This window comes from Bacillus rossius, chromosome 3 (assembly GCF_032445375.1).
Source record: "Bacillus rossius redtenbacheri isolate Brsri chromosome 3, Brsri_v3, whole genome shotgun sequence".
NCBI lineage: Eukaryota > Metazoa > Arthropoda > Insecta > Phasmatodea > Bacillidae > Bacillus > Bacillus rossius.
Window position 1 is genome coordinate 120,164,435 of NC_086332.1, and position 27,261 is coordinate 120,191,695.

At 36.7% G+C, this 27,261-nt stretch overlaps 1 protein-coding gene across 2 annotated transcripts in view; it reads left to right on the plus strand.

Moving 5' to 3' along the window:
* The window catches only part of LOC134531202 (etoposide-induced protein 2.4 homolog), a 106,551-nt gene that overhangs the window by 71,644 nt on the left and 7,646 nt on the right, over positions 1 to 27,261 (plus strand). For both annotated transcript variants that reach the window (XM_063366856.1, XM_063366857.1), the window contains one exon: positions 20,284 to 20,358. In XM_063366856.1, coding sequence (XP_063222926.1) covers positions 20,284 to 20,358 — 75 coding nt within the window. The remainder of the gene's footprint in view (positions 1 to 20,283; positions 20,359 to 27,261) is intronic.

Sequence of the window (27,261 nt, forward strand, 5' to 3'; positions counted from 1 at the left end):
TACCACTCTCAACTTTAAACAATGCTTGGCACAACATTTGGCCATCCATTGTATTTCATGAGAATGATTGTAGTGAACAGACAGAATTTAAAGGATTTAAAATCTCGCAAGAAAAAAAAAAGTTAACAATTTAATGTTATAGTATGCCAAAAGTGTTGTAAACCCAGCAGTTTACGAATTTACGGCCGAAGATATTGAAGAATGGCTTGAGGTTGATAAGGATGCACCTTTCGTTAACCATCTAACTGACAGAGAAATCTTTGACATGGCGATGAAAAAGACGTTCCTTGTGGAAGTGATGAAAATGAAGAAGCAGTTGATGATCTGGCAGATGAAATTCTTTCCATCGACGACTGTATCACACTCGCGGGACGTCTTATTTCCAGCCTTGAAAGACTAAGCTTTATCACACCACAACAAATAATGAATTTGTATGTGTTGCAAAGCCATCTTCTTCAAAAGAAACCAAAACACTTGAAGCAGAGGCGTATCACAGACATGTTTGCAGCGATGAACGTGCCGTCATGTTCTGGTAAGCTAACATTATGTGAACCTGCTCGCAGTGAAAATTCAACAGTGAAACCTGGTGCAAGCACAAGTAACATTTAATAACATTTTATTGCATTTAATGTCAGTACATATACTTTGCGCAATGACTTGTAAATATGTAACATCCAACCTTGTTTTTCAAGATGTCATGCTTTTGCGTTTAGTGCAAGACAACAAGCCGAGCGAAACGAGCTGCGGACTGAAACAGAAACGTCTGTGTGCAGGTGCGTTTACCTACTGTGTATTGGAGAGAGATCGCACGATGATAGATGGGACGCAGAGATAAGGAACCACAAGACACCTGTGGGTGGCCGTGGATGCTTGCTGATGAGTCATGTAGATAAGAATGTCGCCAGGTTGTGGCGTACAGCTGTGGCATACAGCAAGCGCGACAGCAGTGCAACAACAAAGTTTTATGTACATACAAATATAGAGCATGCACCTGTTTTCTAGGGAAAATTGCATATGAATGCACTCATTAAGTTTGGCTAATGTTATAATTACAAACATTTGTAAATACATATTTTTTATCCATCTGCTGCATTTGTTTTATAACTGTGCGCCAAGGCGCAATAAGCCTAGGGAGATGTTATGTCACACGACATTGGCATTCAACTCAGCTGCACGCCAGTGTCTGAGAAGCTTGACAAGATCTTCCGGGCTTATAATCGCTAGTCCGTGAAATTCGGTAATCCGTGATTATCTCGGTCCCGACCATCACCAATTAACGAGGTTCTACTGTAGTCGTTTTTCTCTCTGCACTGTCTGCACCTTCTGTGCTTTTTACTGTGGCAATATTTGTTTTAGAGAATTAAAAGGTACTGGACTCTCTTCAGCCTTGAAATTATTTGTAATTGTATATGTTGTTATTTTTCAGAGATTTAAGACCTTATCGCTCAAAACATTTGTTATAAAGTAACTTGTGTGTGTGTAAGTGTGTGTGTGTGCATACATATACAGTAGAGTCTCGCTAACCCAGACTTGTCCGGATCACCGAAAGTCCGGATTAACCGTAATCAACTTTAAAATGTATCAGAAACAAGTTTTCTAGGCTAAAGAAAAATTCTTTATGCAAAAAATCAAATTTGTTTTATTATAAAGTACTTAGAAACTATGTACATATGTATGTAACTTATATATAAAACAATAATATGTATTTTACATACCTACATGTAATTAAAAAGTATAAAACAATTAAAGGTTAAAAACAATTACAATTTACTCAAACAAGTCTGTAATGTTCTTTTGTTTTAATGGAGATTGCTGTCGTTTTGCAGTGCGATCTCATAGGCGTCTCAAGGTTAGTAGTTCAGCAGACGATGTGTCGCTTTGCTTCTCAAAGTAACTCAGCAACCAATCCAGCATTGTAGTCGCTTCGCCATGAGTTGGGCCAGCTGATTCCTCCATACCTCCATGGTCGTCTTCCGTACTGTCTATTTCAGTTGCCGTGTTTGCAATGCACGCCTCCTGATTTCATCTTCACTTAACTTATGATGACCAATACCACTGTCACTGTTAATCCATTCTGATATGTCATTCTCCTCTATGTTGGCACAACCCTCCAACTGTTGAAAAACATGTACAAAATCAAAGCTACCATGTTTTCTCGCATAATCGTCTCACACATTTTATTCTAAAATGAAGTCTGAAAAGTAGGGTGTGACAATTATGCGGAAAAAAAATTTTTTTGTTATTCTCCGTTTACTTTTACCTGAGTTTTGGAATAAACAAAGCCTCTTGTAAACAAACATTGGCTGCCGGCCGCCGCGCACATTATTCGTGCGCAAGAAATAGTCCCTTGGTTACGTACCATTTGTAAGTATTTTTACACTGCCTTTTTTATAACAATTGTTGTTAGTATATAGCATTATAGTGTTTCACCATTAATATCCAATACAGTTTAATGGGTCAGCAAGTATTTACTTACAATTATGTTAGCAGACGCCGTGTGTACAGTGTACAATTGATGCTCGGCGCAACAGTTGTATTTAAGATTTGCGGTTTGTTATGGCTGACGCCGGACCAAGTTTTGTAAAGCCCAGAATGGGAAAGCCTTTGAAAGTGCACAGAAAACTATTGTGTTGAATGTTTTTAAAACATTTTCAGACAAATATCCGGATTGTCGTGTGAACGATATTGCGAGTTTAACTGCGAAATTTACGAGTGTTTCGAAGAGCAGCGTGCTTCGTGCAAGGAAAGAATTGCAGGACACTGGGACATTAACAACTCCCGGGAAGAAAAAGGAAACTTGAGTATCCTGTTATCAAAACTTGTGATGATTTTGTGAAGACGGCTATTAGGCGTAAAGTGCATAGTTTTTTCTTCACAAATGAACCACCTACGCTGAAAAAAGTGCTACGGTGTGTTAACGATGACCCTGAACTTCCTAATTTCAGACGAACAACATTTTATAAACTATAAAAACTTATCGGTTTTCAGTACGTAAAGAGAAGCAAAACAAATGTCATAATTGATAGGGATGACATTTCACTATGGCAAAGAAATTATTTAAGCAAAATCCGTGGTTACCGACAACAAGGGCGTAAAATATACTATTTAGATGAAACGTGGATGAATGAAGGGCATGCTACAAACAAGTCTAGGAAAGATTCTACAGTTAAGAAGAAGATAGAAGCTTTTCTCTCAGGACTGTCTACAGGACTAAAAAATCCAACAGGTAAGGGGCAGAGCCTCTATTGCTTCATATTGGTAGCGACAGTGGTTTTGTGGAAAAAGGTGAGTTAATTTTTCAGTCAAAGAAATCCGGCGATTATCATGAAGAGATGAATGGTGACGTTTTCCGGGATTGGTTTGAAAAAACATTTCCAAAATTAGAACAGAACAGTGTTGTTATGGACAATGCGTCCTATTACAGTGTAAAGTTTGATCGTGTGCCAAATCATTCGTGGAGAAAACAAAATATTATCGAGTGGTTACAGTAAAAAAAATTATCCTTCAGTGCAACATCTGTGAAAGTGTAGTTGCTGAATTTAGTTCATACAGTACGTTCATCTTTTACTGCATATGTGATTGACAACATCGTCGAGAAAGCGGGGCACACTGTACTTAAGCTACCGTCGTATCATTGCAACTTTAATCCATTCGAACTTGTGTGGAGTCAGATTAAAGGTTACATGGCACATAATAACAGAACATTCAAGCTAAGCGAGGTACGTGATTTGGTAGCCACAGCTTTGTCTCAGATTACTCCAGAGAAGTGGAACGACTGTATTCGGCACGTAATGAAAGAAGAGGAAAGAATGTGAGAATTGGATGGTATCAGTGATATTGTCGTTGACAGTGTTATAGTTCCTCTTGGTGACAGTGACGACAGTAGTGACGAAGATAGTGGTGCTGGTAGGTCTGATTCAAGTCTGGAAGAGATAGCACCACTGCCAGATAGTGATTAGGTGAGTACCAAATCGTAACACTATCATGTTGTTGTCTTACGATACGGTGCTATTTTATTCATTATTTAAAAAGTAAACATTGTTTCTTTTGTGTCCTGAACGGTAACGGCACCATTTTCCTGTTATATTACTTCTCCGTTATTTTATTAGCACCGACTGTACTGAAGTGTGTGTGTTGCAACTAGTGCTTGGCGCGCAAGAAGAATTCAGCCTATCACTTGCTGACGCAGCACAGTGATACGACGGTGTTTGTTTATTTCAAAACTCAGCTAAGAGTGAACGGAGAATATGTAAAGTTTTTCATAAAAACAAAACCCGTTCGTGGAAAGTACGTTTATTTAAAAAAAGGTGGAGTATACAAGTGCACGCGAAACAATTTATATTAATAATTCATTAAACAAAATCCTTTCTTCAACTTTAAATAGAAAAACAAAATCTGTGACCCGAACGCAAGCGACTTGAAACTGTGACTTGAACTAACCCGTAACTACGGTCTTAGTATACACTTGCCACGAAAGAGTGCGGGCTATCAAATGTAGTTAACTTAACACTGGACAGAGAGTGCGCGTTGCATGTATCGGCGAGATAATCAATATTCGACTATGAGCGCGCGCTCTATACGGGAAGCAACATAACCAAACATGAATGATGCCAACTAGCACTGCCTGCATTTTTATAAGCGGTACACCGTGGCGATGCAGGCGGTCAGATAAAGGAAATAACGTTTAAAAACGTCTTTAAAAGAAAATTAAACGTCAGTCAACTTCTTATTTCCGTTAATTAAATAATTAAGTGGTAATGACCTAATTAAATTTTAGATTTCTACATTAAAATTTAAAATACATCATTTTATACGGAAAAGATACCTACACCGGTACACCGCGGCGATGCAGACGATCAGATAAAGGAAATAACGTTTAAAAAGTCTTTAAAAGAAAATTTACACGTCAGACAACTTCGTATTTCTGTTAATTAAATAAGTATGTGGTAATGTCCGGATAAATATTAGATTTCTACTTTAAAATACAATCGTTTTATACAGAAAAATACCTACACAAAGCGCTCGGCATCTAATAGCGGGACCAAAAACAACATGCGACGTTTACGTGAGAAGTTTTTTTATCCCAATTTTGACGGCCTTAAATATAGGTGCGACGATTATGCGATAAAAGAGGGTAGTTGAAGTTGGTTGAGTTTCGTCTTGTCTCTGTTTTTCCTGTGAAATGCTTGGCCACAAATTTTTCCAGCTTTTTTGAAGAGTTGATGGCTTAATTTATTCCCATGTTTCTGCAGTCAAGTAAATGACAGTCTTCATGGTCACTTTTTTAATATGATCCATTAAGTTAGCTGATGGGTCTGCTTCTTGTTGCTCTAAAAGAGACATGATCAATTTTTTCCTATATCGTCATTTTATTGCTTCGATCACACCTTGATCCATAGGTTGTATCAAAGCAGTCACGTTTGGTGGCAGAAATTTTATAGAAATTTCACCATCTCGCAATTCTTCTTCACTTGGGTGGCATGGTGCATTATCAATTAACAACACAGCTTTTTCTGGGTGGTTTTTGTCTCTCAAAAACTTTCTTGTTTTAGGAACAAATGTTTCAAAAAACCAAGCTTTATACATTTTTCCGTCCATCCATGCCGATTTTTGTCAAGTGTACTGGGCTGGAAGAGCATTTCTATTAAGATTTTTAAGGGCCCTAGGCTTAGCCAATTTGCCTATAACCAAAAGTGGAATTTTCAAGTTGCCAGAAGCTAAGTTAGGTACTCTTTCTTTTTTACCTTATGACCTTTGGCTTCAGAATCCAATTTTGATGTTAATGTTTGTTTGGAAGTAATGTGATCAGATTGATTATTTTTATATTGTTTATGGAAAAAAAATTTCCTTTATTTATTTGATATTTATAATTCATTAAATTTAATAAAATTTTCTTGTCTTGTCTTGTTAATTTTCTGCCACCTTCTAAAGTTTTCAGCAATTAGTTATTTCCTCTGATTATCATTTAATATGCATGTTAGGCCCCATCTGGGCAAGCAAGTGTTTACCTTGTGAATTGTTAAAAGAGTTGATACTTGCAGTGAGTGTTCGGGACCAGATGGGACTGGCCTCAACCTGTAGTTGGATAAGTTTGCATGATAACATTATGGGATACTGCAATGCATCGTAAGATCATTGTGTTTCAGGGACACACATAGTTGTGTTATTCCATCACAGAAGAATTATGTCACATGTATCACGTTCTTTTCCAACTATAACAATCGCCATGTCAATGATGGTAGGTGCATTGTAGCGTCTGGCATTCTAACTGACTGGTGTTTGGTCTGCTCTTATATGGATTGCGTAGTTATCCGCCGGCAAGTTATCAATTCATGTTTTAAACAATTTTGTAAGGGCGTTTTGTTGGTGGAAAAAAGTTTGTAACGTTGACATAATATGGCGTTTGGTTCCTGGAATCCCATTGTGTCTCTGACCAACTTGCACATCATGGTCATTCATAAAGTATATTTTAAATATTTTTGTTCCGCATTGGGAACTGATAGAAGTGATCCTACACTTTCATATATTTGCCCTTGAATTTTTAAAGAATACTTTAATGGCTCCAAAGGCATTGTTTCCCCTCCCCTCTCCACAAGAGGGAGGTTTAATTATTGGAGTGAAACACTGACACAGTGTTGTGAGAAACATTTAAAACGTTTATTGGAATTTTTACAATGTCAAACGGCTACTCATGTATTTATTCTTGAAGAGAAGTACAGCAGTGTGAGATTGCTGGGAGTACTTCACAAACCCAAGCTATAAACAAAGAAATGTCAAAGTTAGCAGAAAGTTACTTTATCATGAATACGAACAAATTATTGAAACAATTCTCATCATGAAAGGGAAACAGTTATTATTACAACAGAAATATAAAGTTTAAATTACTACAATAGTAAAAAAAAATATAAGCAAATGTTTTTATTGGAACCTAAACACAACTTGCTAAATATGGCTCTGAGGCAACAAAGTGTTTTCACTGCAAGATTATTATCTTTGAAAGATTTGTGCAGTGGGAGTGCATGACTTGATGTAAGCTTTTGGACATACGCCATTGCAAGATTATTCACAAGACAAATACAATTCACCTAACTTTTAAACCTATAGTTGTTGGAAAATATTAAATTTCTGTAAGTTCATTATACCTTGCATACATCCATAATCAAACTAGGTCATATTAGGTCTGTTCGATGTGTAAATGATATTGACACAAAAAGTAAACTCCTCGGTTAAGCGGTTGATGACTCGTTGGACACTTGCCTTAGAAAGATCGTAGAGAGTGAGGGTCCACTCCCGGGCCCCACTGCAGCGAGTCGTCTCGTAGTCGTGGTGCCTGCCGTGTAGCACTCTCCTCCCTAATGAAGCTCAACATGGACCAAGTGCGGAACACCAAGTTCCAAAGGTGACTTCCACAGCTGGGCGAAAGAGCAGCCACACCTCGCTCTTCCCACTCGTCGGCACTCGTGGCCTGTCACACTCGTAATGGAGAGTTACCATCATGCAAACATTTCTACATTTTTTTTTCATAGATCTGACAGTGACATAAAATCTTCACAGTTTACCAGATTCAACTTTGTCGATAACTCAAGTCCACAGTAGTGTTTAAAAGTCAAAGTTGGGTTATTACTGCACTGCCCTTATATGTCAGCCACTGCCCCAGTCACACACACTAAATCCTCTTTACAGACTTCGATGACATGTACCATTCTAGCATAGATACGCTCTTCCACTCGCCCACTCTCACTCGCTCGATGAGTAGAAAAAAAGTCGTCAGCTAGTATTTCCGTACCTTGGTAGTAACTTGTCCTTACCCAAAGGTCGTTAGTTCACTGAGTGGCTTTTCAGAAATTACTCGCTCAACGAGTAGAAACTCGCTCTGTGAGTCGCATCGACGAGTCTCTGAACGAGTGCCCAGTTACCTCTTCTGCAGCTACCTCCTGTTGGCACCTCGGCGCTTATCGGGCCAAGTCCGAACTCACTTGCGAAAAGGTTAAAGTCCAGCTTACTCACTTCTGAGGCTAAGTCCAAGATGCATTTTGGTGTGGTGTTGGGCAGAGTGACATTTCTGGGTGACGTGGTGACAGGCAGCGTGACGACAGGATGACGTCGGGTGTGAGAGCTTCTTCTTCCGCTTCTTTGAAGATTGCAGGCAGACCCAGGCCTATATATACTCCTTTGGCTGGTATCGACTTCGTTGTGGAATGTCCAGAATCATGGAGTTACTTCCCCGCCTCCAGGGGTGGAAGGAAGGTTGGTGAGGTCAGGTGACAAATTACCCACATTGTTCGGGCGAACCTTGTCGTAGCTGTAGACGAAGCACGCCTGAGGGGTAGGCCACCAGAGAGGCCTTGTTGTTCCACTGGTAGTGTCACATTCAGGGGCTATCTTCCAAAACATTGTTAAAACCATGATTTTGTTGTGGGCGGAAAAGCAACCACATTTGAAAAGCTGAATTATATTTGCGAATGTTGTGTAAAAAATGCTTCGAATCAGCTGAGCTGGCCAAAAGCAATGACAATAGAGGTTCAGATTGCACCGTAATGCATGTTAATACACCACAAAGCACCGAAAATTAACAAAAAATCATGATAAATCAGCATATTTAATCAAAACTCAACCTAGATTACAAAAATCTATCTTTTAATATATTAAATTCAACGAATCTGTACTATATAGCATGGAGTTAGAACCAAAATGTATGTACCAAATAGACTGGAAAGAATTTTCATTTTTTTTTATTTTGCAACTGTTATTAGTAACTTATTTTTATATTACACATTGGTCGATTTTTCAAATGCACAAATACTTTCTGATTTATTTTTATTGTGCTCAGTAGTTAGACATGCCTATTACAAATTATTATATTGTAAAAGATCATCATGTATTAGTCAAAATGACAGTGTTTTGGTGAAGTAAGAAGCATTGAACAAGTAAGTGTCATATTTTTTTGAAAATTTTGCTATTTTTAAGAAACACAGAATTAAAAAAAAAAAAAAAAAAAAAACTATAACATTGAAATCTCTTATTTTAAAAACGAAATTGGCCAAAAAATAAAACCATGAAATCTTGTCTCTACTTATTTTGCATTTAGAATTTTTCCCATGGCAAACAGTGCAAAACTGCAAGGTGTATGTCCAAGAAATTGTATTAAATTAAAATTCCCCATTGCATGAATCATTTAATGAACTTAAGAATTGTTTACAGTACGTTGGACACTTACACCATGATGTAAGGAATGTATGCATATCACCTTGCACAAATTTTCTTTTTGAAGTTAATTTATTTTTTGTACCTACCTGTTGCATTTTTGTTTCGTGTTGATGCATAGCAGAAGTATTCTTTGTTCCATATACCTGGCTCTCGAGCTGTTTGGCATGATTTCACTTAACCAAATACAGTATGGGTTCTAGTAGCAGTCTATCATTAACCTGATTTTCTCTGAGACCATATATAATATGATCACAATTCAAAGTCATGTAACTCCTCATAATTACAGTCTATGTAGAGTGTGTGCTAATCTGTTACAGATGTAAACAAATTTTCACCAATTTTTTTGTTACCAATTAAAGAATACATTAGCAACATTAGTCATGTATGTTAACATACTCAAGAAATTTTTAAAAAAATTATTAGGTTTTTTACAATTTATAAAGTGGGGAGAACTAGGTTCATAAGGGATAGCCCAGTTAAGTTTTATTACAATTTTATTAATTACTAATATTTACATTACTAATAAATAATTGTAGTTAAAAATGTCCGATCACAAGTCACTGACACTTAAAAATGTTTATTCTCAAGTCAATCAATGTCTGTCAAGTTCCACAGTTCGCACTCCTCACTGGAGCTAGGCTCAGTGGTTCGCCCCTTAACTTGCGCCTGTCCACACACACAGTCTCGTGCTACTATGTCGCCGCACTCTCATAATCCAGTCGAATTCCGCGTCATGCCACTCTTTCTGGGGGGGGGGACGCGGGGGAGTGTCTAACCCTCTTCGCTGATGTCGCACTTCCCTTCGCTCGGAACTCCGGTGGAGGCCGGCGTCGCGACTTAAGTAGTCGTGGATCGTCTTTCCAGACGAGAGCAGCTTTGATGAGTTGCGTCATCCCGGGCCGACCCGACGCCCAAACAGTCCAGAAAAGAAGCGTCAACTCGTTGCGGCGGCCCGCGGAATTCCCCAGGCCGCTCAGCCATTGATAACAAAACCAAGGCAGGACGACGCGTGTGAAGCGATAGGGGGAGGGGGTAGCGACGACCCTTGTAATTCAGACAGGCATGCGTGGCATGCCCTACATCTGTGAACACCACGTTACACGGGGCATGATGCCAGTTGCCTGCCATGGCCACCAGCCAGCTCTGAACCTGGCACGTGTCGCGGCCCTGTCTGCATTCATAACAGTGTTATAATGCTACACATCTCCGCAAAAAATGGTATATTTGTGATAAGTTACTTCAACTATGTAACTGTCATCAATATAGTTGACATTTACTGTTTTGAATATGTTATTACAGTGAAATTTGTTGATACTGAAGTAGGCGCCTACTTCTCCCGTTGCCGTTCCTTCTCTTTTACCTCCCCTATCCCTTCCTCCCCTCCTTCCCTTATGACGTTTCGTGACGTAGGCGCCCCCTCCACTCTCCAAGCTTTCGTTCACGCTGATGGCGCCCCTTGTTTGATGTGTTTTATATAAGCCTTGGTTCAGCCTTCAGCTGGGCTGTTTCGTCCGGGGTCATCAGCTGTGTGGTGGTGTGTCGAGGGCCATGGGTGACTGTGGTCTCGTCAAGAGTTCTCGTCGGTGTCACACGTTTATCACGTTTCAATTGATTTGAAGTGCTTGCTGTGGCCAAGTACAGTTTAATACTTAACTTCGTTTGGTTTGTAGCCACCCTTAAAGTTTGCTTTATATTCATTGCAGTTATGAGTCGCCTTAGTTTTGGTGAGGTTGACGGACTTCCGTGCCTCTTGTTAATTTGATTGGTCAGGCGCCTTATGACTGTTGTGGGCGACGTCATAGCGAGGTGTAGCTTGATAGATCTTTTACTGACGTACTACCACGCCCCCGGACAGGCAGCACGTAAGTCTTTTTTGTATTTGTTTTATAATGGTCACAGTTTCTAGTTGTTTGTTTTAATGTATACTTAAGTAATGTTTGCATTGGTTGATAAGGCACTTGGGCACGCTTGCTCTCGACTCTACTTGACTGTCTCTACTGCCCCTTTTATTTGTTCTAGCTTCAAAATGCTTAAACATATTTATTACTGATGGTTGTTATTTATCATGATTAATAATTTTGTAATAATTTATTGAATTTGCGTGTGCTTGTTGCGTCTTATAAACTTGTTATACATTTTAAATATATATAATTTTTATTTGCTTGAATAGTTTACAAATAAATATACGTTTGTTTTGAATTTCTTTTTTTTGTCTATCACAACCATTTTGGCAACACTAATTATTGGCCAGATTCTCTCTGTATGGCTCTACCATAAGAGCCCCTTTAATTTGTGTACCGTCTCGGCGCTAGAAGTGAGGTTGACTGAGGTGGTTTTCCGCCTCACGACACTTCAATACAAACATGACTACTACAGAATACACATTATTTTCAAACAGTATAGAATTGAGCTAAAATATTGTCGTACTAGGGAGGTAAGGGAACGAACAAATGAACTGTCGGAGTGGGCGCCACCACGTGATATGGGCACGTGGACCCGGCGGAGACTCCCTTCAGGGCGTGACGTGACCCGTGTAGGGCTAGGCCTGGTTCCCTTAGCAAACGATACCGTGCCAGTGGGCTCTTAAGGCGTCCCACACACCTCGGGGTTCAGGAGCAGGGACACGTGGTCACTCGACTAAAAATCACAAGTTCGACGTACTCCTTTTATTCCAGCAACGTTACAACACGACTCCAATTGCTCTGCATCTACATACACTCGATTAAACTGTTAATAACGCCAACGGCGAGAGAGAATTATTTTACAGGCTGACCAGGTCACCTCGTGGCCTGGCCTCGTGAGTTTAGGACGCGGTTCATGATTTAATGTTCGAATTGAACTTAAATATTTATTAAAACCAGTCGGCAACCCGGAGTAGGCCTCGCAGATACAAAAAAGGTTTAAGAATGATAATAAGTCCGGCGGATGTTAAAAGATCAGTTGATAAAGAAAAATATGAAGTTGCGCGGTGCTCACCAAGCATCCTACCCTGGGTGACGAACGGAAGTGACTGAAGAGGCCAGGGCAGCATGGCGACCGGAAAGCGCTGGATTTACCGTTAGTCTCGTTATTTATTAATACATATTTTAACTAAAACAAATACACTAAAAATTCTATAATAAAACTATACCAAGGTTTCGTTAATTATTTAAGCTGGGTATTGATTATTTTAACTATGATTATGGTTCAAACTAGTTGCGGATAGTTCCATTGCCTGCCGCGTGGGGCGCTGCGCCGTCCTTACAAGTAGCACTTAAAACATAAACACTTAGGGAATATTATTTAAAGAAAAGACAGGTAGCAATTACGTTAACATAAAAATTGAATAATAAAATAAAAGGGGTCGTGGCACAGACTTTACTCCCGCCTCTTGTCGCCAGCCTCACACGCACACACACGCACACACACACACACACACACACACACACACACACACACACACACACACCTGCACATGGGGCGGGAGGTTTGAAATAGAGGGTGGTGGTGGGAGGAGAGGGGTGGCGACGGCATGAGGCACATCGGGCTTAGGGAGGGCGTAGCCCCGATCGACGTCAATATATTTTAACTAGCTAGTCAAATTAGCTGGTGTGTAAATTATATAGTCAATGGAGATGATTATTTAAAGTGTTTCTAAGCAAAGAATAGTATAATACATCAATCCCTCACTTATCAGTTCTTCAAATTGCGTAAATTCATTTTGCACAATTTAAATTTTACTTCCCCAGTCTTGAATACCATGTCTGTCAATTTCAGTTAGCCCACGCGTATGCCGCTCAAACCGTACTGTTGTCGCCCGGCCACAGACTGGGCTGTGATGAACTTCAGTCTAGCCAGCACACACAAACGCAAGCAACGTCTGTCCATTCGTCTGCCGGTAACTGTACGGGTTCAAGCATCTGCAGTCGGAATCATATTGAAATCATGGCTTCCAAGTGAGAGCATAATGCATTGTGTTCAAGTACTTGAGACAAAACTAGAAGTATTACAGCGTACAGAGTGTCATGAAGGCCACACTTATGTTGGTCGCACTTTAGTATTAAGCAAGTCAACTGTGCGCACAATCGTAAAAAATAAGGACTCTATCAAGCATATATAAGTATGGTGATTGGTTGGTTGTACTAGCAGGAATATATTTGACATTAGATACCGGAACAGAAATGAACAGATGATTCACATGGAAATAGTTAAATGAGTGATGCAATGAAAATAAATAATGGGCCTGACTATTGATGTGAACCTAGCGGTGTTACATGAATATTCACTTTAATTTTTGAAAAATTAAAATGTAAATATCCTGGTAATCATATCGGTTTCACTGCCAGTAAAGGATGGTTTGAAAACTTTGCGGAAAGGTACACGATGTGAGTTGAATGGTACGCCCGGGCGGGCAAGTCAACTAGCCGACTGACGATAAGTACCTCCCGTTACGCGGTGTCGTATTTGTCATACAAAGTATTTGATGGTAGGCTTATAAAGATAAATAGTGTGACATATTTATCATTGAGTGTTATTCTATGCATTTATATTACGTAAAGAATATTTCCCTACACATTTTGGAACACACCAATGCTTCAGAGTACACAATTTTGGATAACACAAACATTTTTAGGAATGCATTAGTCATGCTAAGTGAGGGATTGGTGTTTTGCTAGATTGTTCCTTGTGCCTCTTTCACTCTATACAAGACCTCTACATGGATTGACCAGCAGTGTTTTTGAAGTGAAACTTATAATGCGACTTCCAACAAGGTTGCGTTAAACATAACGCTCCTGGGGAGGGGGAATAGAAAGAGACAGAGCGAGAGTGAATGCGTGGCACTCGAACGCATGCGCGAGCGTTAGCAACGAGTAGCGTCCAATATTCCAACACAAGAGGGAGAGAGAAAGAGAGATACACAAAGGTATAACAGTTGTAAAAAATGAGTGAAAACAATCCCACGGACAATGCGACGGATTTAAGGTTATGTCAAGGTACGTCTCTTGTGAATATCAATTGATTGTTAGGTTTTCTCTTTTGAAGTTACATTATGACGCATTCACTTACATTATTCTGTCTGTCTGTCCGTCTGTCTGTTTGTACACGGTGTTCTACAAAACTACTATACGAATTTTAATGGGGTTTTCAAGTTAACTTGAGCGTAGCAGAGAAAGAAATATAAGCTTTATTTCATCAAAATCGGCTCAAGGAAAGAAAAGAAATCTTAATTTGATGACATACAATGTAATCATTATAAGAAGCCATTAAGTTTTGCTATTGTAAGGAACTAAGTAGAGAGTAAGAAAAAAATAAAGATTCTGACAGTTTGTAGTGTCACCATATTTGTTTCAATTTTCAATACCCTTTTTGTATATTACAATTTAAATTGCAGAAAATAATCATGTTTCATAGACACATAAATAGTGAGTGTGTGTCATTTCTCTATGCCCACGAGGTCTCGCCGCATCAATTTTCTCCTTGGGGCGAACCTGTCCGCTTAATTAAATAAACATCTTTTATCGTTGAATGATTTCATGATTTATTTATTTTGATTTGATACAATATGATTTCACTAAAAATCAATTTCTACCCCTTCCTATTTTCATTTCCACATTACGAAGTTTCAGTTCTTCCGCGCGGAGAGACTCCACGCACTATTTTTTTTTATTTGCATGGAGTAATCCATGCAAGCTGTAGCGATGACAGTTTAAGTATCTACGAGCGACGAGAGGTCTTGTGGACGGATTGGCGACGAGCGGAAGTATCGCATCAGGAGTAGGGAGTATCTGAGATGGTGCTCACGCGAGCGAGCTGGGTTTGGAGGTGTGTAAGTGTTCTGTGACAGTGGTCAGGAGCTTATACAGAATTCATTTCAGCAGTGGAGGATAGAATCACATTGCCCGCTGTTTGTTTTCAAATACTATATTTCCTTTTGTAGGATTTGGTGAGGGCAGGAGATGTATTTCCCCCTCCCCTGCCTACTCCCCTGACAGTGGTGGGGAAACTTGATAACCAAACAATTGAGTGTATCAATGTTATAAAAAAGTTAATGAAATAATTCGATGGCTGAGTATCAGAGTGATGTAACGGCCATTTCCTCACTTTTGAGGAGAGAGAAAAGAAAGTTACAAAATACAATTATTTCTAAATATTCAAAAGTGGTTTAATGTTAGCTTTATATGGCTCACACTATAACATGAAATGTTCCTTCTTTAGTTACTACCCACAATTATTTAAATTTAAAAATACTTTTTATTATTTATTATTTTAATAATTTCTGTGGAGATTCGTTTGTATGACTAACATAAAAAATAGTTTTAAATAATAGTCAATGGAGATGCATTTCTAGGACTATTAAAAAAATACTTAAAACAATTATATTACAACAATATACTCAGGGTTACATTACAACGATAAAACAACGACTTTACACAAACAGTTATGCAGATAAACCAAATTTAAAAAATAAGACTTTTTTTAAACATACTTTTTTTATTCTACCATCACACTGCTACTCCTTATCAACACTGTCGATTTTCCCCCTAATACAATAATGTTAAAATTTTTATATCACTATCTCATCACACTGCTCTTCATCATCACTGTCCATGTTGTATGTTCCTCGTGCAAGAGACTGATAAAAATGGTGGTACTGCTCCTTGATTGTCTTGGAGGTGCATAACTGCAATAAATCATTAAGTTTCTCCTTCTGGATTGTAAGGGGGCCATGATACAAGGGTTGCAGTTGAGGTAACGTCAGAGATGTTCGAGATCTCCTCTGTGTTGCAAAGCTCTTGAAATCATCCTCATTGTTGTATTTGAAGTACAGATGCAAACAGTCACTTTTCCTAAACTGAAAATGAACTATCTTGAGCCACTGTACAGTATTTCCGTTACTATCAACTTTCTTATTCTTTAACACCTCCTTCTGCACTGTCTTAAAGTCCATGAACTCTTCTTGATCCATCTCGACAACCTTGTACAGCCTTCTCTTTGATGCCATTTGAACAACTGTATACCAACCCGATGGGTCGTAAATGTTGACATTTTTTGATGTTTTCTCAATGTTAGCGTGAACAGAATCGCATTCCATTTGGAAATGCCCAGGTTCGAAAAAGCAATGGTCGATGGTTGGAATGTTTAGAGTCTTCATTGCATGAAGAAGCATGGTGCACATGTTTGCATTCCTATTTTGTCCACCACAAGTATCTGAGAACAAAAAAATTGGTTTCCCATCAGCAATGTTGTGGAGTTCTTTGAGTAAACATGATGCTATTTCTGATGATCCCCTTCTAGCAGTTCCCTCATGCCACATGTAATTTGTCGCTTCTTTTGACGATGTGTTATATACTGTAAGGTTGTAGACAGCAAGCCTGCGCTTGTAAAAAATGGCTTTTGCATTTACAGACGGACAGTAACGAACTGCTTCTAGATCAAACTCTAACAAGTGGCTGTGTCCATTCTTGGCATTCTCTTTAATTTGGTTTTTTAAATTTCGTGCAGACTGCTTGCGCTTCAAATGTTCATTATGGACCTCTTGCTGTTCCTCTTGTTTGTCAGGTGTCAGATTTTTGAAATGCAAGCAATTATTACACTCATCTTTTCTTGGAGAATGGAAAGATAAATTGAACTCTATGTTAAAAATTTGTCTGTACAGCCATATCTTTTCAGGTTTCACTTTTGGTAGTTCAGCTTCACATTCAGCTACATACAAACTGTACATCTTCTCAACACTGAGATCTGATGCTAGATAACGTTTAGACGTGTCTCTGCGGCAATAGTGTGACGGCACAACCAGAAAGGATGAAATATGATTCCTGATTCTTTCTTTGGCTTCTTCGGGTCTCTTGACTCCTGGAGGATGATGCCCTCGTCCATCACTACTAACCATATTGCTGCTGTCTTTTTTTTTTACAACAGTACGCAAAAATGTTTCAGATATTCCGAACGATTGGAGAAAAAATCCTAGGCAAACTTAATGTGCGCAGTTTCCCTTAGGTATGAAATATTGCTTCGTCACTTGTCTCCGAGAGATTTCATTGCTACCACGAATTCTGCCTTTGGGAACAATTTTCACAAGAGGAGACAAGTACTGTCTCTGTTTATCAATGTCACCCATACTCCAAAATCTTTCAAACATCTCTTTACTCTCGACCTCGTTAATTTTTTCATTGCACTTTCTAGCACATTTGTGACAGTCTTTATACTGAAATGTCTTGCAAGGGACCTCCTTCCCATAAGTTGATAAGTATGTCTTGCCAGACTGCCTATTCTGTTTTATAATATTTTTTTTCCAGGTAGACTCATTTCTTACCCTTTTCCTGGTTTTCTTCTTTTCAGTGATAATGTTTTCTTCTGTATCAAGAACATTACCTTCAATATTTTTTGGTAACTGTATAAACGATTCCTTACCTTGATTAGCTGCATCAAGTGGACCTAATTCTTTACTCATGCAGGCACTAGCTGTGATATTTCTGGTGGTCACCTTACCAGTTCCACATTGTAGTTCAGCCGGGTTTGTCATGGGAACTTTGAGCTTTTGGTGTATTTTGTCTTTCGTCTGCATTTACGTTTTTTTATTGTCATTTTATTTAAATTATCTTGGCTGTCTGAAGAAGATTCCTGTGAGCCTTCAATAGGGGAATAGTCATCAGAAGATTCTCCTAGAAGTTCTTCAATGTTATCCATGTCATCAAAAGATTCTATTTTTTCTTCAATATCCTCTATATCAGGATGGTGGATTTTTTCCGTTTCAAAACACTTTTTTCCAATGATATCGGCCACACTATTCGAAATCTGAATTTGTTCTTCAGTTAGCTCTGACGATACATCTGTTGTAATACTTTCTTCGGCTGTCTGAGCAACACCACCTATAAAAGGTAACCTTATGCTTAGTACAATGTTTTGATAATATATTATATGATGGACAACTGGAATGTAGCAGTAAAAAACACAAAAAGGCAGTCCTGCTCTGGTAGTTTGTACTCTTTTAACATTATACAGATCGAAAAAAATTATTTTTTTAATAAAATCTTTACACAGGAGTGTTAAGGACTCTGAGACAAAAAGTTGTAATAAGGCACTTATTTGTATTTTTCTAATATTATAAAAATTTCATTTTATGAACCACACAAAATCTTAATTAAATGAAACTTAATCTGAAACCAGCCTAACTGAATGGTATGCCCTTAAGCACTCATCGAATGAGGTGATAATGTTCCTTGGTATATCAGTGACATATAGGTGAGTGTAATAGGACGGTGGTGTACTGTCTGGAAAATAACTTTTTTTTGTATTAATGTAGGTTAAGATAGTTTTATTTAAACTTTCTTAGAATATTGTGTAATAATGTTGTCAACTTTCTTGTAAGGAAGTATCTAACACTCTTTACAGAAATCACAACAGCTACGTTATTCTAGTTAACTAAAAAAGTACGAAGTGGGCAACAATAGAAAAAAATCACACCTTAAAAAGCATGCAATAACCTCGCTGGCTTTGCAGGTTACTGTTACACGTGACTAGAAAATAAACTGGTAAAAGCTTTTCGTAATTTGTAATCAACCCTTTTGATTGTATCTTCTAGACTTCAAGTCCATTTTCAGACAACTTAGAGTGTAATAGTAGTAAGTACAGTAGTGCAACCCACCTCTTTCATCTGAAATAATATTTTCAAAAGTCTTCTCTCTGAATAGCAAATTACTGCTCCCGTCAGCCATTGATAATCCAACATCTGCAACATAAACCATATTTTTTAACTATTAAAAAAAATTTTTTTTTTATCTCATTGCATAGTAAACGAAGCACCAAATTAGACATAATCTAATTTTACTGTAATATCAATTACCAAAGGTGGTGACACGAACATGCAATGACAGTTATAACTCACCTTCATTCACAGTATTTTTCAAGACAAGATTTATTAATTGTTGCCCTCTAGATGTCATTTTTCTTGCAGACATTACTCTCTGTCCAAAAAAAAATTATCTTCAAACTGTAACAACTGTAAACAAAATCGCTTATAACAGTGTGCCAACATGGTAGTATCTATTACCTTTGCAGTGTCACCAACTGACATGGCAGACAAAACACATTTTCTACCTTCTGATATTTTTATCCTGTAAACCAAAATAAAGAAATCGTTATTAGGTCCTGGGAGTACAAAAGTAATAGGTTGTAATGTTTGGTGATAAAAAATTGTTTAAAAAAACATGCACAAACAGGCACCGTCATAAAAGAAAACGTAACTCCATTTCAGATTTTTTTAACACATAGTAAATGAATAACGTAAGTGCCAATACGTTTCTATGGTTCTGCATATGTGTTTTTAATTGAGGAACAAAAAAACCTAAGATCCATTCCGTTACTCTGGTTGCAACAAGAGCCAATACCTAAGCAGAACGTATCTCCAATAATTTGGAACATAAGGCTGCGGGAGTTAGGCCACTCTGGTACTGCGTAGAGTTGATTATAATATGTACATACGTTATATAACCCGAAAATCACCATTTTGGAGTTACGTCACTCTGATACTCAGCCATCGAATTATGCTATCATTCCAATTCCTCTTGCTACCATAAAACAAAGGCTTTTTTAAGTATGATTAGTAGGATAAGGAATGATAAAATTATTGAAGTTACACGTTTTAGTGTGTTCATTTTGTCCTAATGATGCAGTATTTCAACTTCCAGGTACACTCATCAGTAGAGACAAGATTTTATGTATTTATTTTTAGTACAATTTTTTTTTAAAACAGAATATTTCAGTGTTATAGTTGTTATTTGTATAAATTCTATTCCACCAAAACAGTGTAATGTTTATATGCTGCATTTTTATGATGAAATATTTTCTAGTGAATTTGTCTAAAACAGATAGTCAGAAAAATAAAAATTAATCGGTGAGCATTTGTAGTTTAAAAGTGATTCAACAAGAGCTACATGAGCGAAGAAATTCAATCATTATTCTGGTACATGCATTATTTATAGATTTAACCCTATTTATTTTTGAAACAAGCAATATTTAAATGTGTGTATTTTTTAAATTTGATTTTGATACAATTGTATTCCTTGTTTTGTAACAGCTGGACATGTGTGTTCGTAGTGGTTGCATCTTCTCCGTGTTGTTCCCGCTCTTCATCGTCAGCGGTAATGAGGCGGAGCCTGTGACTGGAGCATGGTAAGACACATACCGTACTAACACTTGTAAGCCCTCGGCTTCCCTTTGGGTTGGTTTATGTCTGACCTCCTTCCATTACCTTTTGGACATAAAAATCGTTCGTTGGAAAAAAAAATATGAATCTCAGGGTAAAGATGGTACAAATTACACCATACGGTATAATTTGTACATTCTTTTCTTTTTCATGTTATGCCTACTAAGGCAGTAGTGAATTTTTTTGACCTTAAATACTATTTTTTTATCCTTTAATTTGGAACAATATTAACATTGTTTAAAATAATTCTAAACAAATTTTATAGTAAGGAAGTTTGAATTTTTTTTAAAAGTACAACCTCCCTCCCTATAAAAAATTGTTTCAGCCAAAGGTTTTAGATAATGTTTTGAGATTTTTGTAATAAATTATAACCAATTTGATAGTGTACCTTCTAAAAAAGTTATGATTTTTTTTTTCTCTTTTAAACCTTGTTATTTTCACTCATTACATAAATGATTGGTTACATAAAAATTTACTTCAGACAAAAGTTTTAGACCAAATTTAGGAAGTTACAATAGTTAAGAGCTGATTCAATAGTGTACATGATATGGAAGTTTTATTTATATTTTTATGCCCACCCCTGTTTTTTCAACCCCTTGCAGTAATGGTTCGTCTCATAAAAAATGGTTTTAAATCAATGTTTTGGATAATTCTTAGAAGATTTACAATCAGTTGTTATCGATTCTAAAGTTTACCTAATAAGGGAGTTAGGATTCTTTTTGTCCTTCTGTTTACCACCTTTTACAACAATGGTTGGTTGTATGGACAATTGTTTGAGATAAAAGTTTTGGATAACATTAATAAGTTTTACAAATAATTTTAACAGTTTTAACACTTAGCACACTGAAGCCGCATTTTATCCAAAAGTGCCTATATACTGTACCTTTTAAGGTTAATTGGTGATGTTATTTTTAAAATTAGTGGTACTTTAAATAATTTGTATAATTGTTTTTTTGTTTTTTGAAATGTTTACTTTTTATAAAAATATTTACTTAAAGTGTTTTAATTTATATATTACTGAAAATAATTTTATAATAATAACATGTTTTCAAGAAAATAAAAAAGTTTTATAGGTGAAATAGTTGTTGCATTATTTGAAAATATGATATAAGTTTATGTATATATATTTTTTATTAGTTTTCAAATTTATGAAGTATATTTACAACATATTAGCACTTGTATAGCTAATAAGAAAGAAACTTATACATCACTATTATATAAAATTGAGAATACAGTAAAATAGCACAATTGAGCAATATAGGTAATCAATGAAGTGAATGTGATTACAGTAAAGAAATCTATGGACACTATTTATTTTCTTGGCAGCTCTCGAAATTGAAAAACTAACATACAAAATTATATTGCTATTATAGAAAATAATTTTATAATTATAAAATAAAAATTATCAAATTATCAAAACAATGGTTGATAAACTAGGTTCCATGTAATAAAGATAACTAACATTACTCATCCTATTTTGAAATAAGTTTTGAAAATAGTAATAACATGTTAGAAAATGTCGGTACTTTTATAATAAATAATCAAAATGAAAATAGCATAATGGTACAAAAATAATACAAATATACAACGAACATTTCTGCGAAATTTCATACTAAAGAAAACAGAAGTTGCTGATTATTTTTTGTACAAAGTTTTTCAAAACAATAATGTATATTTACAGATTTTCAATCGTATTATACCAAATAAAAAAAATAATATCAAAACATCAATACAATGAGCAGTTATGAAAAATTTCATTCTAGTAAAAAAAAAATGAAGTTGCTAATTTCAGTTGTGACATTACTTTTCAATTACCGGTATTGTATAGCAAATTTCCACATTTCAGTAGTGATTATACATAATAAAATAAATAATAATGTAGCAAATTATCAATAATATGAACATTTATGAAAACAACATTACAGTAATGAAAATTTAGGTTCATTAGATACCTGTTATTTTACTTAGGAAAATATTATTTTCTGTTGGATGCAACATCTTTTACACAGAATAGTCTCTTGAGGAGTGATACTTCCTGAAACACTCAGGAAGGCATAATGCTACACTGCAAGATGAGCACATCCATCTTGTTTCTTTCCGTACTTTTTTGCCTGTGTTTTTCTTGCTTGTGTCGGCACACACCTTGCACACTCTAGTAGGCCGTTCCTTCTTCTCCGTTGCAGGAATCTTTGAAGGAAAGTGCTTTGAGGTGAGTCTTGATGCACAAGGCAATGCCCTGGCAATGCTCCACTGTAGCACACTCTGCTAGAGAACTTGCTACGGTCCTTATAAAGTCAGCAAAATGTAAGCGACTGTTCTGTGCCTGTAGTCTTTTGTAAACAAGATAAGCATTGGCCGCTGACATGATGAGGTAGTGAAAAAATAGTTTCTTCCACCATTTTAGAGTGCGTCGTGCAAATGGGTAATAACCCTGCAGCTGATCTCCACGATCCACCCCACATTTATAGAGATTGTAGTCAACTACAACGTTTGGCTTTGCTTTCATCACATGACCTCCTTTTGCTTTGGTTTGAAGTACAGTGGCACCATTCTTGTGTAATGAAGATAACATGAATACATCACGTGTATCCTTCCACTTCAGAAAAAAGAGTTCTTCAGAACGTCGAAAAGAAAACTCTCCTTTCTTCAAGGGTGTGTTCACTAACTTCTTACATAGTCCTTTCCTGTTCTTCATTACGGTCCCAACACCCAAAGTATCATCGTGCCGGAGCTTCCTCAAGAGAGGACTCGTGTAAAATCTGTCCATGTATATAACATATCCCTTTCCCAAATAATTATTACACAATCTGTAAATGAGAGGCTCAACCGCATTGCTGTGTCCTGCAGCTGCTCCAGAATACAGCTCTGTGTTCAAGACATAACCAGATTTAGCTTCAGTCCATACTTGTGTGGTTTATTTTTTATGTACACTCTGAATCCAATCCTTCCTCGAAATGGACACATCCCCTCATCAACTGTAAGTTCTTTGTCTGGAGACAATGATGCTTTACTTTGCTTGTTGAAATAATCTAGTATTGGCCTAATTTTGAACACAGGGTCATGATTAGGGTCATTTTTTGGAGCATACTGGTTGTTGTCGTTCAGGTGCAGCATACTCAGTATAGAAAGAAATCGGTCTCTGCTCATGAGCTTGCCTGCAAAAGATGAGTGAAGGACCGGGTCGGTGCTCCAGTAATCACTTATGTTCGGCTTTTTCAACAAACACATGTGAAAAACAATCGCGAAAAAACACTTTATTTTGTGAAGCTTCACAGGAACCCACTTATTCCACATTGAATGTGGTTTCAATTTTTGCTGACGTTTGAGTGCACCAATTGTAGTTGCAGCATAACGATTTGTCTCTTTCTTTATGAGTTTGAACAAATTGTCATCAAAGAAAAGAGAGAAACATTCCAACACTGTACAGTCACTAGTGAGATCAGCTAAGACACCACAGTTTTCCTCAAATACTGGCAGCGTTGGTTGATTATCATCTTAACGCCAATCAAAATCATGCCTTGGCTGAGCGGAGGTTTTTTTTTTACTTCTTGGCTGTGACGGTCTTTTTTTAGCGGAAGTGGAAGGCGTGTCATGTGATATTTCATCGACTGAAGTGTCAGAAATATCGTCATCATTGGTGTCATCACCTAAAAGCAATATAAACATATATTTTTTTGTAAATAAATAATTTTTCAATGTATAAGATTATTCATTTCAAAATCTGCATCTAAGGTTCTTGTTTAGAGCAGCAATTCACTGTAGAAATATGAAATATTCCGCTAAAGTTGTTGAATAATATAAGAAACAATTATTACTTTAGCTAGTGTTTTTACTAAGGGCAAATTTCAATATTGAAACACCCAATTCGAATGTTATTTTTTACATTCAACCTAAAAAAATCAGTCAGTACGTTTATACAGCACTGCTCGGTAATATTATATAAAGAGCCAATAAAAAAGTATGTATAACAATAAACAAGGAAAAATATAACATTACGTTTTCCCCATATTACTTTTCCTACAGAAATAATAAAAATTGCCCGGATGCGATCAGTGGTAGCGTGATAAAAGAAGCCACATACGTGGCGAAGAGATAAGCGCGCAGCCGGTTTCAATGCTGCACACCGACGCGACGTGACTAGGAAAACATTCTGAGCGGCTAACCAATTCGTATAAAGCTGAATAATAGCAGGAAGTGCCAGTCTTTTAGCCTTCCCATAAATATCTACGCGATAAGAAACACAATCTAGCTCACAAACATTACAACATTTGTACTCAACAGTACTTTATATGCCGAAAAATACGGAATGAAGTGTAATAGTAAAACTTTACAGTAAAATTTCTACAGCCACTTACCTGTGTCCGGTAAATACTCTGAATCATCATATTTTTCAGAATCACTGTCGCTTTCTTCTAATTCTGAGCCCGAATTCCAAGTAATCTCGTCATAATCTGACAAGCGCTTCCGACGCGCCATTTCAAACAACTGTGCGTTGCAAGAATAAACACTCGAGCAGGGAATCCCCTCGAGTGGCGCAGTCAGAAAAATGTGGTCATCTCCATTACCTGGCAATAAACACCATCTAGCGGATTTTTTCGTAACTTCGTGGAAGTTTGATGTATACGAGAGACGAGCACTGCTCGTTCGGTAGTGTATAATTCCCGCTGAAATGCATTGTGAAATGAAAAACGAGCGGCGCTCGGGCGTAGTGTGCTCAGTGCTTCGTGTAAACCCGAGTCGTGCTTGGGCATAGTGCGCAAAGTGTTAATAGTTTGCCTAATAAAGACATGATTTGTTTTTTCTACCCCTCGCAGTTATAGTTAGTCATATATAAAAAAATATTTCAGACAAAAGTTGTGGATAATATTTTAAGGTTTCACAATAAATAAAAACAGATTTAATAGAGTGCATGGTACAGAAATTGTTTTTTATTTCTACCTCGGTTTTTGTTTAAACCTCTTGCATGAATGGTTAGTCTTACAAGAATTGTTTCAGGCAAAAGTTTTAGATTAAAATTATAATATTTAAAAACAATCTGAACAGATTTGCTGGTGTGCTAACTAAGGGAGTTATGAATTTTTTTGTTGATTAATTCCTGTTTGCAGCAATGGTTGGTTGTATCAAAAAATGTTTTAGGCAAAGGTTTTTGATAATATTTTTAAAGTTTACAAACAATTCTAACGAATTTAATAGCATGCCTACTAAGGGAGTTATATATATTTTGTTTGTCCTTAAACCCTTAATTTTTTCACCCCTTGTTATAATGGTTGAATGTATAAAAATTATTTTAAATTAAATATGTAGATAATATTTTAAGGTTTTACAATAATTAAAAACATTTTTCATAGTGTATGTGGTATGGAAATTATGATTCTTTTTTAATTCTACCCTTTTTTTCATTTGTTTTCTGCAATGGTTCTTTTTATCAGAAATTATTTCAGACAAAAGTTTCAGATAAAAATTATACGTACAGTTTACAAAATAACCTGAACATATTCTATAGTTTGGCTATTAAGGGAGCTAAGAATTTTTTTTTCCCCTTTAACCTTTATTTTTACCATCCCTTTCTATAATGATTGGTCATGTAAAACATTATTTTGAAGGAAAATTTTAGATAATATTTTAAGGTTTTACAATAAATAAGAATGGTTTTAGTAGTGTACATGGTACAGAAATTGTGAATTTTTTTAATCTTGTCCCTTTTTTTCCCTTTTTTGCAATGGTGTATTTTAATGAAAATTGTTTTAGACATAAATTTTAGATAAAACGTAGACAATTTACAAACAATTTGAACAGAGTTGATAGTGTGTCTACAAAGCGAGCAATGAATTTTTATTACCTTTGCTACACATTTTCTCTTGTTCACTTGTGTAACTTAAATGTCCCTTTAAAATGACTTTGGGAGACTGGTGGATCTTTTAGTTTCAAAGGCAAAATAATAACCCAAGTGATTTCGTCTAGATATAAGTGCCTCTATGTTTGTTTAACTCTTAATTACTTTAACATCAGTCAACAAAACATGGATTCCACAAACAGTTTAAAACGCAACTTAATTTATGTATGCGTATTGGCAAAACAATATTAAAATCATGAAATTCAGTGAATTGGTTGACAAATATATTAAAATTATTAAATTATATTAAATATATTAAAATTACATCTTTTAAAAGTATGGACCGGCCCTAATTAGACTATTGCTCTTAGGATTCATTTGGCATAGATAAACAAAATCAAAGTCAATAAAAATGTTAAATAAACAATCCCAGAGTTAGCGCTTAGAGTGATAAAAGTCCCTTAAAGATAAATTTTGGATGTTCCTCTCTTTTCAATGTAGTGATCTAATAGCTACGTTGAAGACAAACAAAAAATCTGGAGGACTGGAGAGTTGACATTCGCTGGGCGAAGGTGAGCTGTTAACATGGTGTCAGGGTGCCTCAGTCGTCCTGTTTGCTGGGGAAGGAGTCGAGGGTGGTGCAGTTAAGTCCACGTCCGGCCCTTGGACCCTGTCAGACAGGGAGGTGGCTTCTAGCATCAGCAAAGCAGCCTGCCAGGATGCGAAGCTCGCAAACACGCGGTTGTCGCGGACGTTTCCATAATTTAAAATAATTAGTAAAATATTAAGTATTATTAGCAAAGCATGACTATTTCTACAATGCACGCAGACTGACTAATTACTAATTAAGAAATGAGTTATAGGTACAGTAAACTCCCTATTGTCCGCACATGCTACGAAAAATTACAGCACATACTATGTACATCTGTATTTTATTACAAGTGAGAAAATTTGAACTCTACTGACGAGTGTATTGTGTGCAGTATACAGTAAAACGCCACAGGCCTTCTCGGAACTCACGCAGTAGGCTGGCATG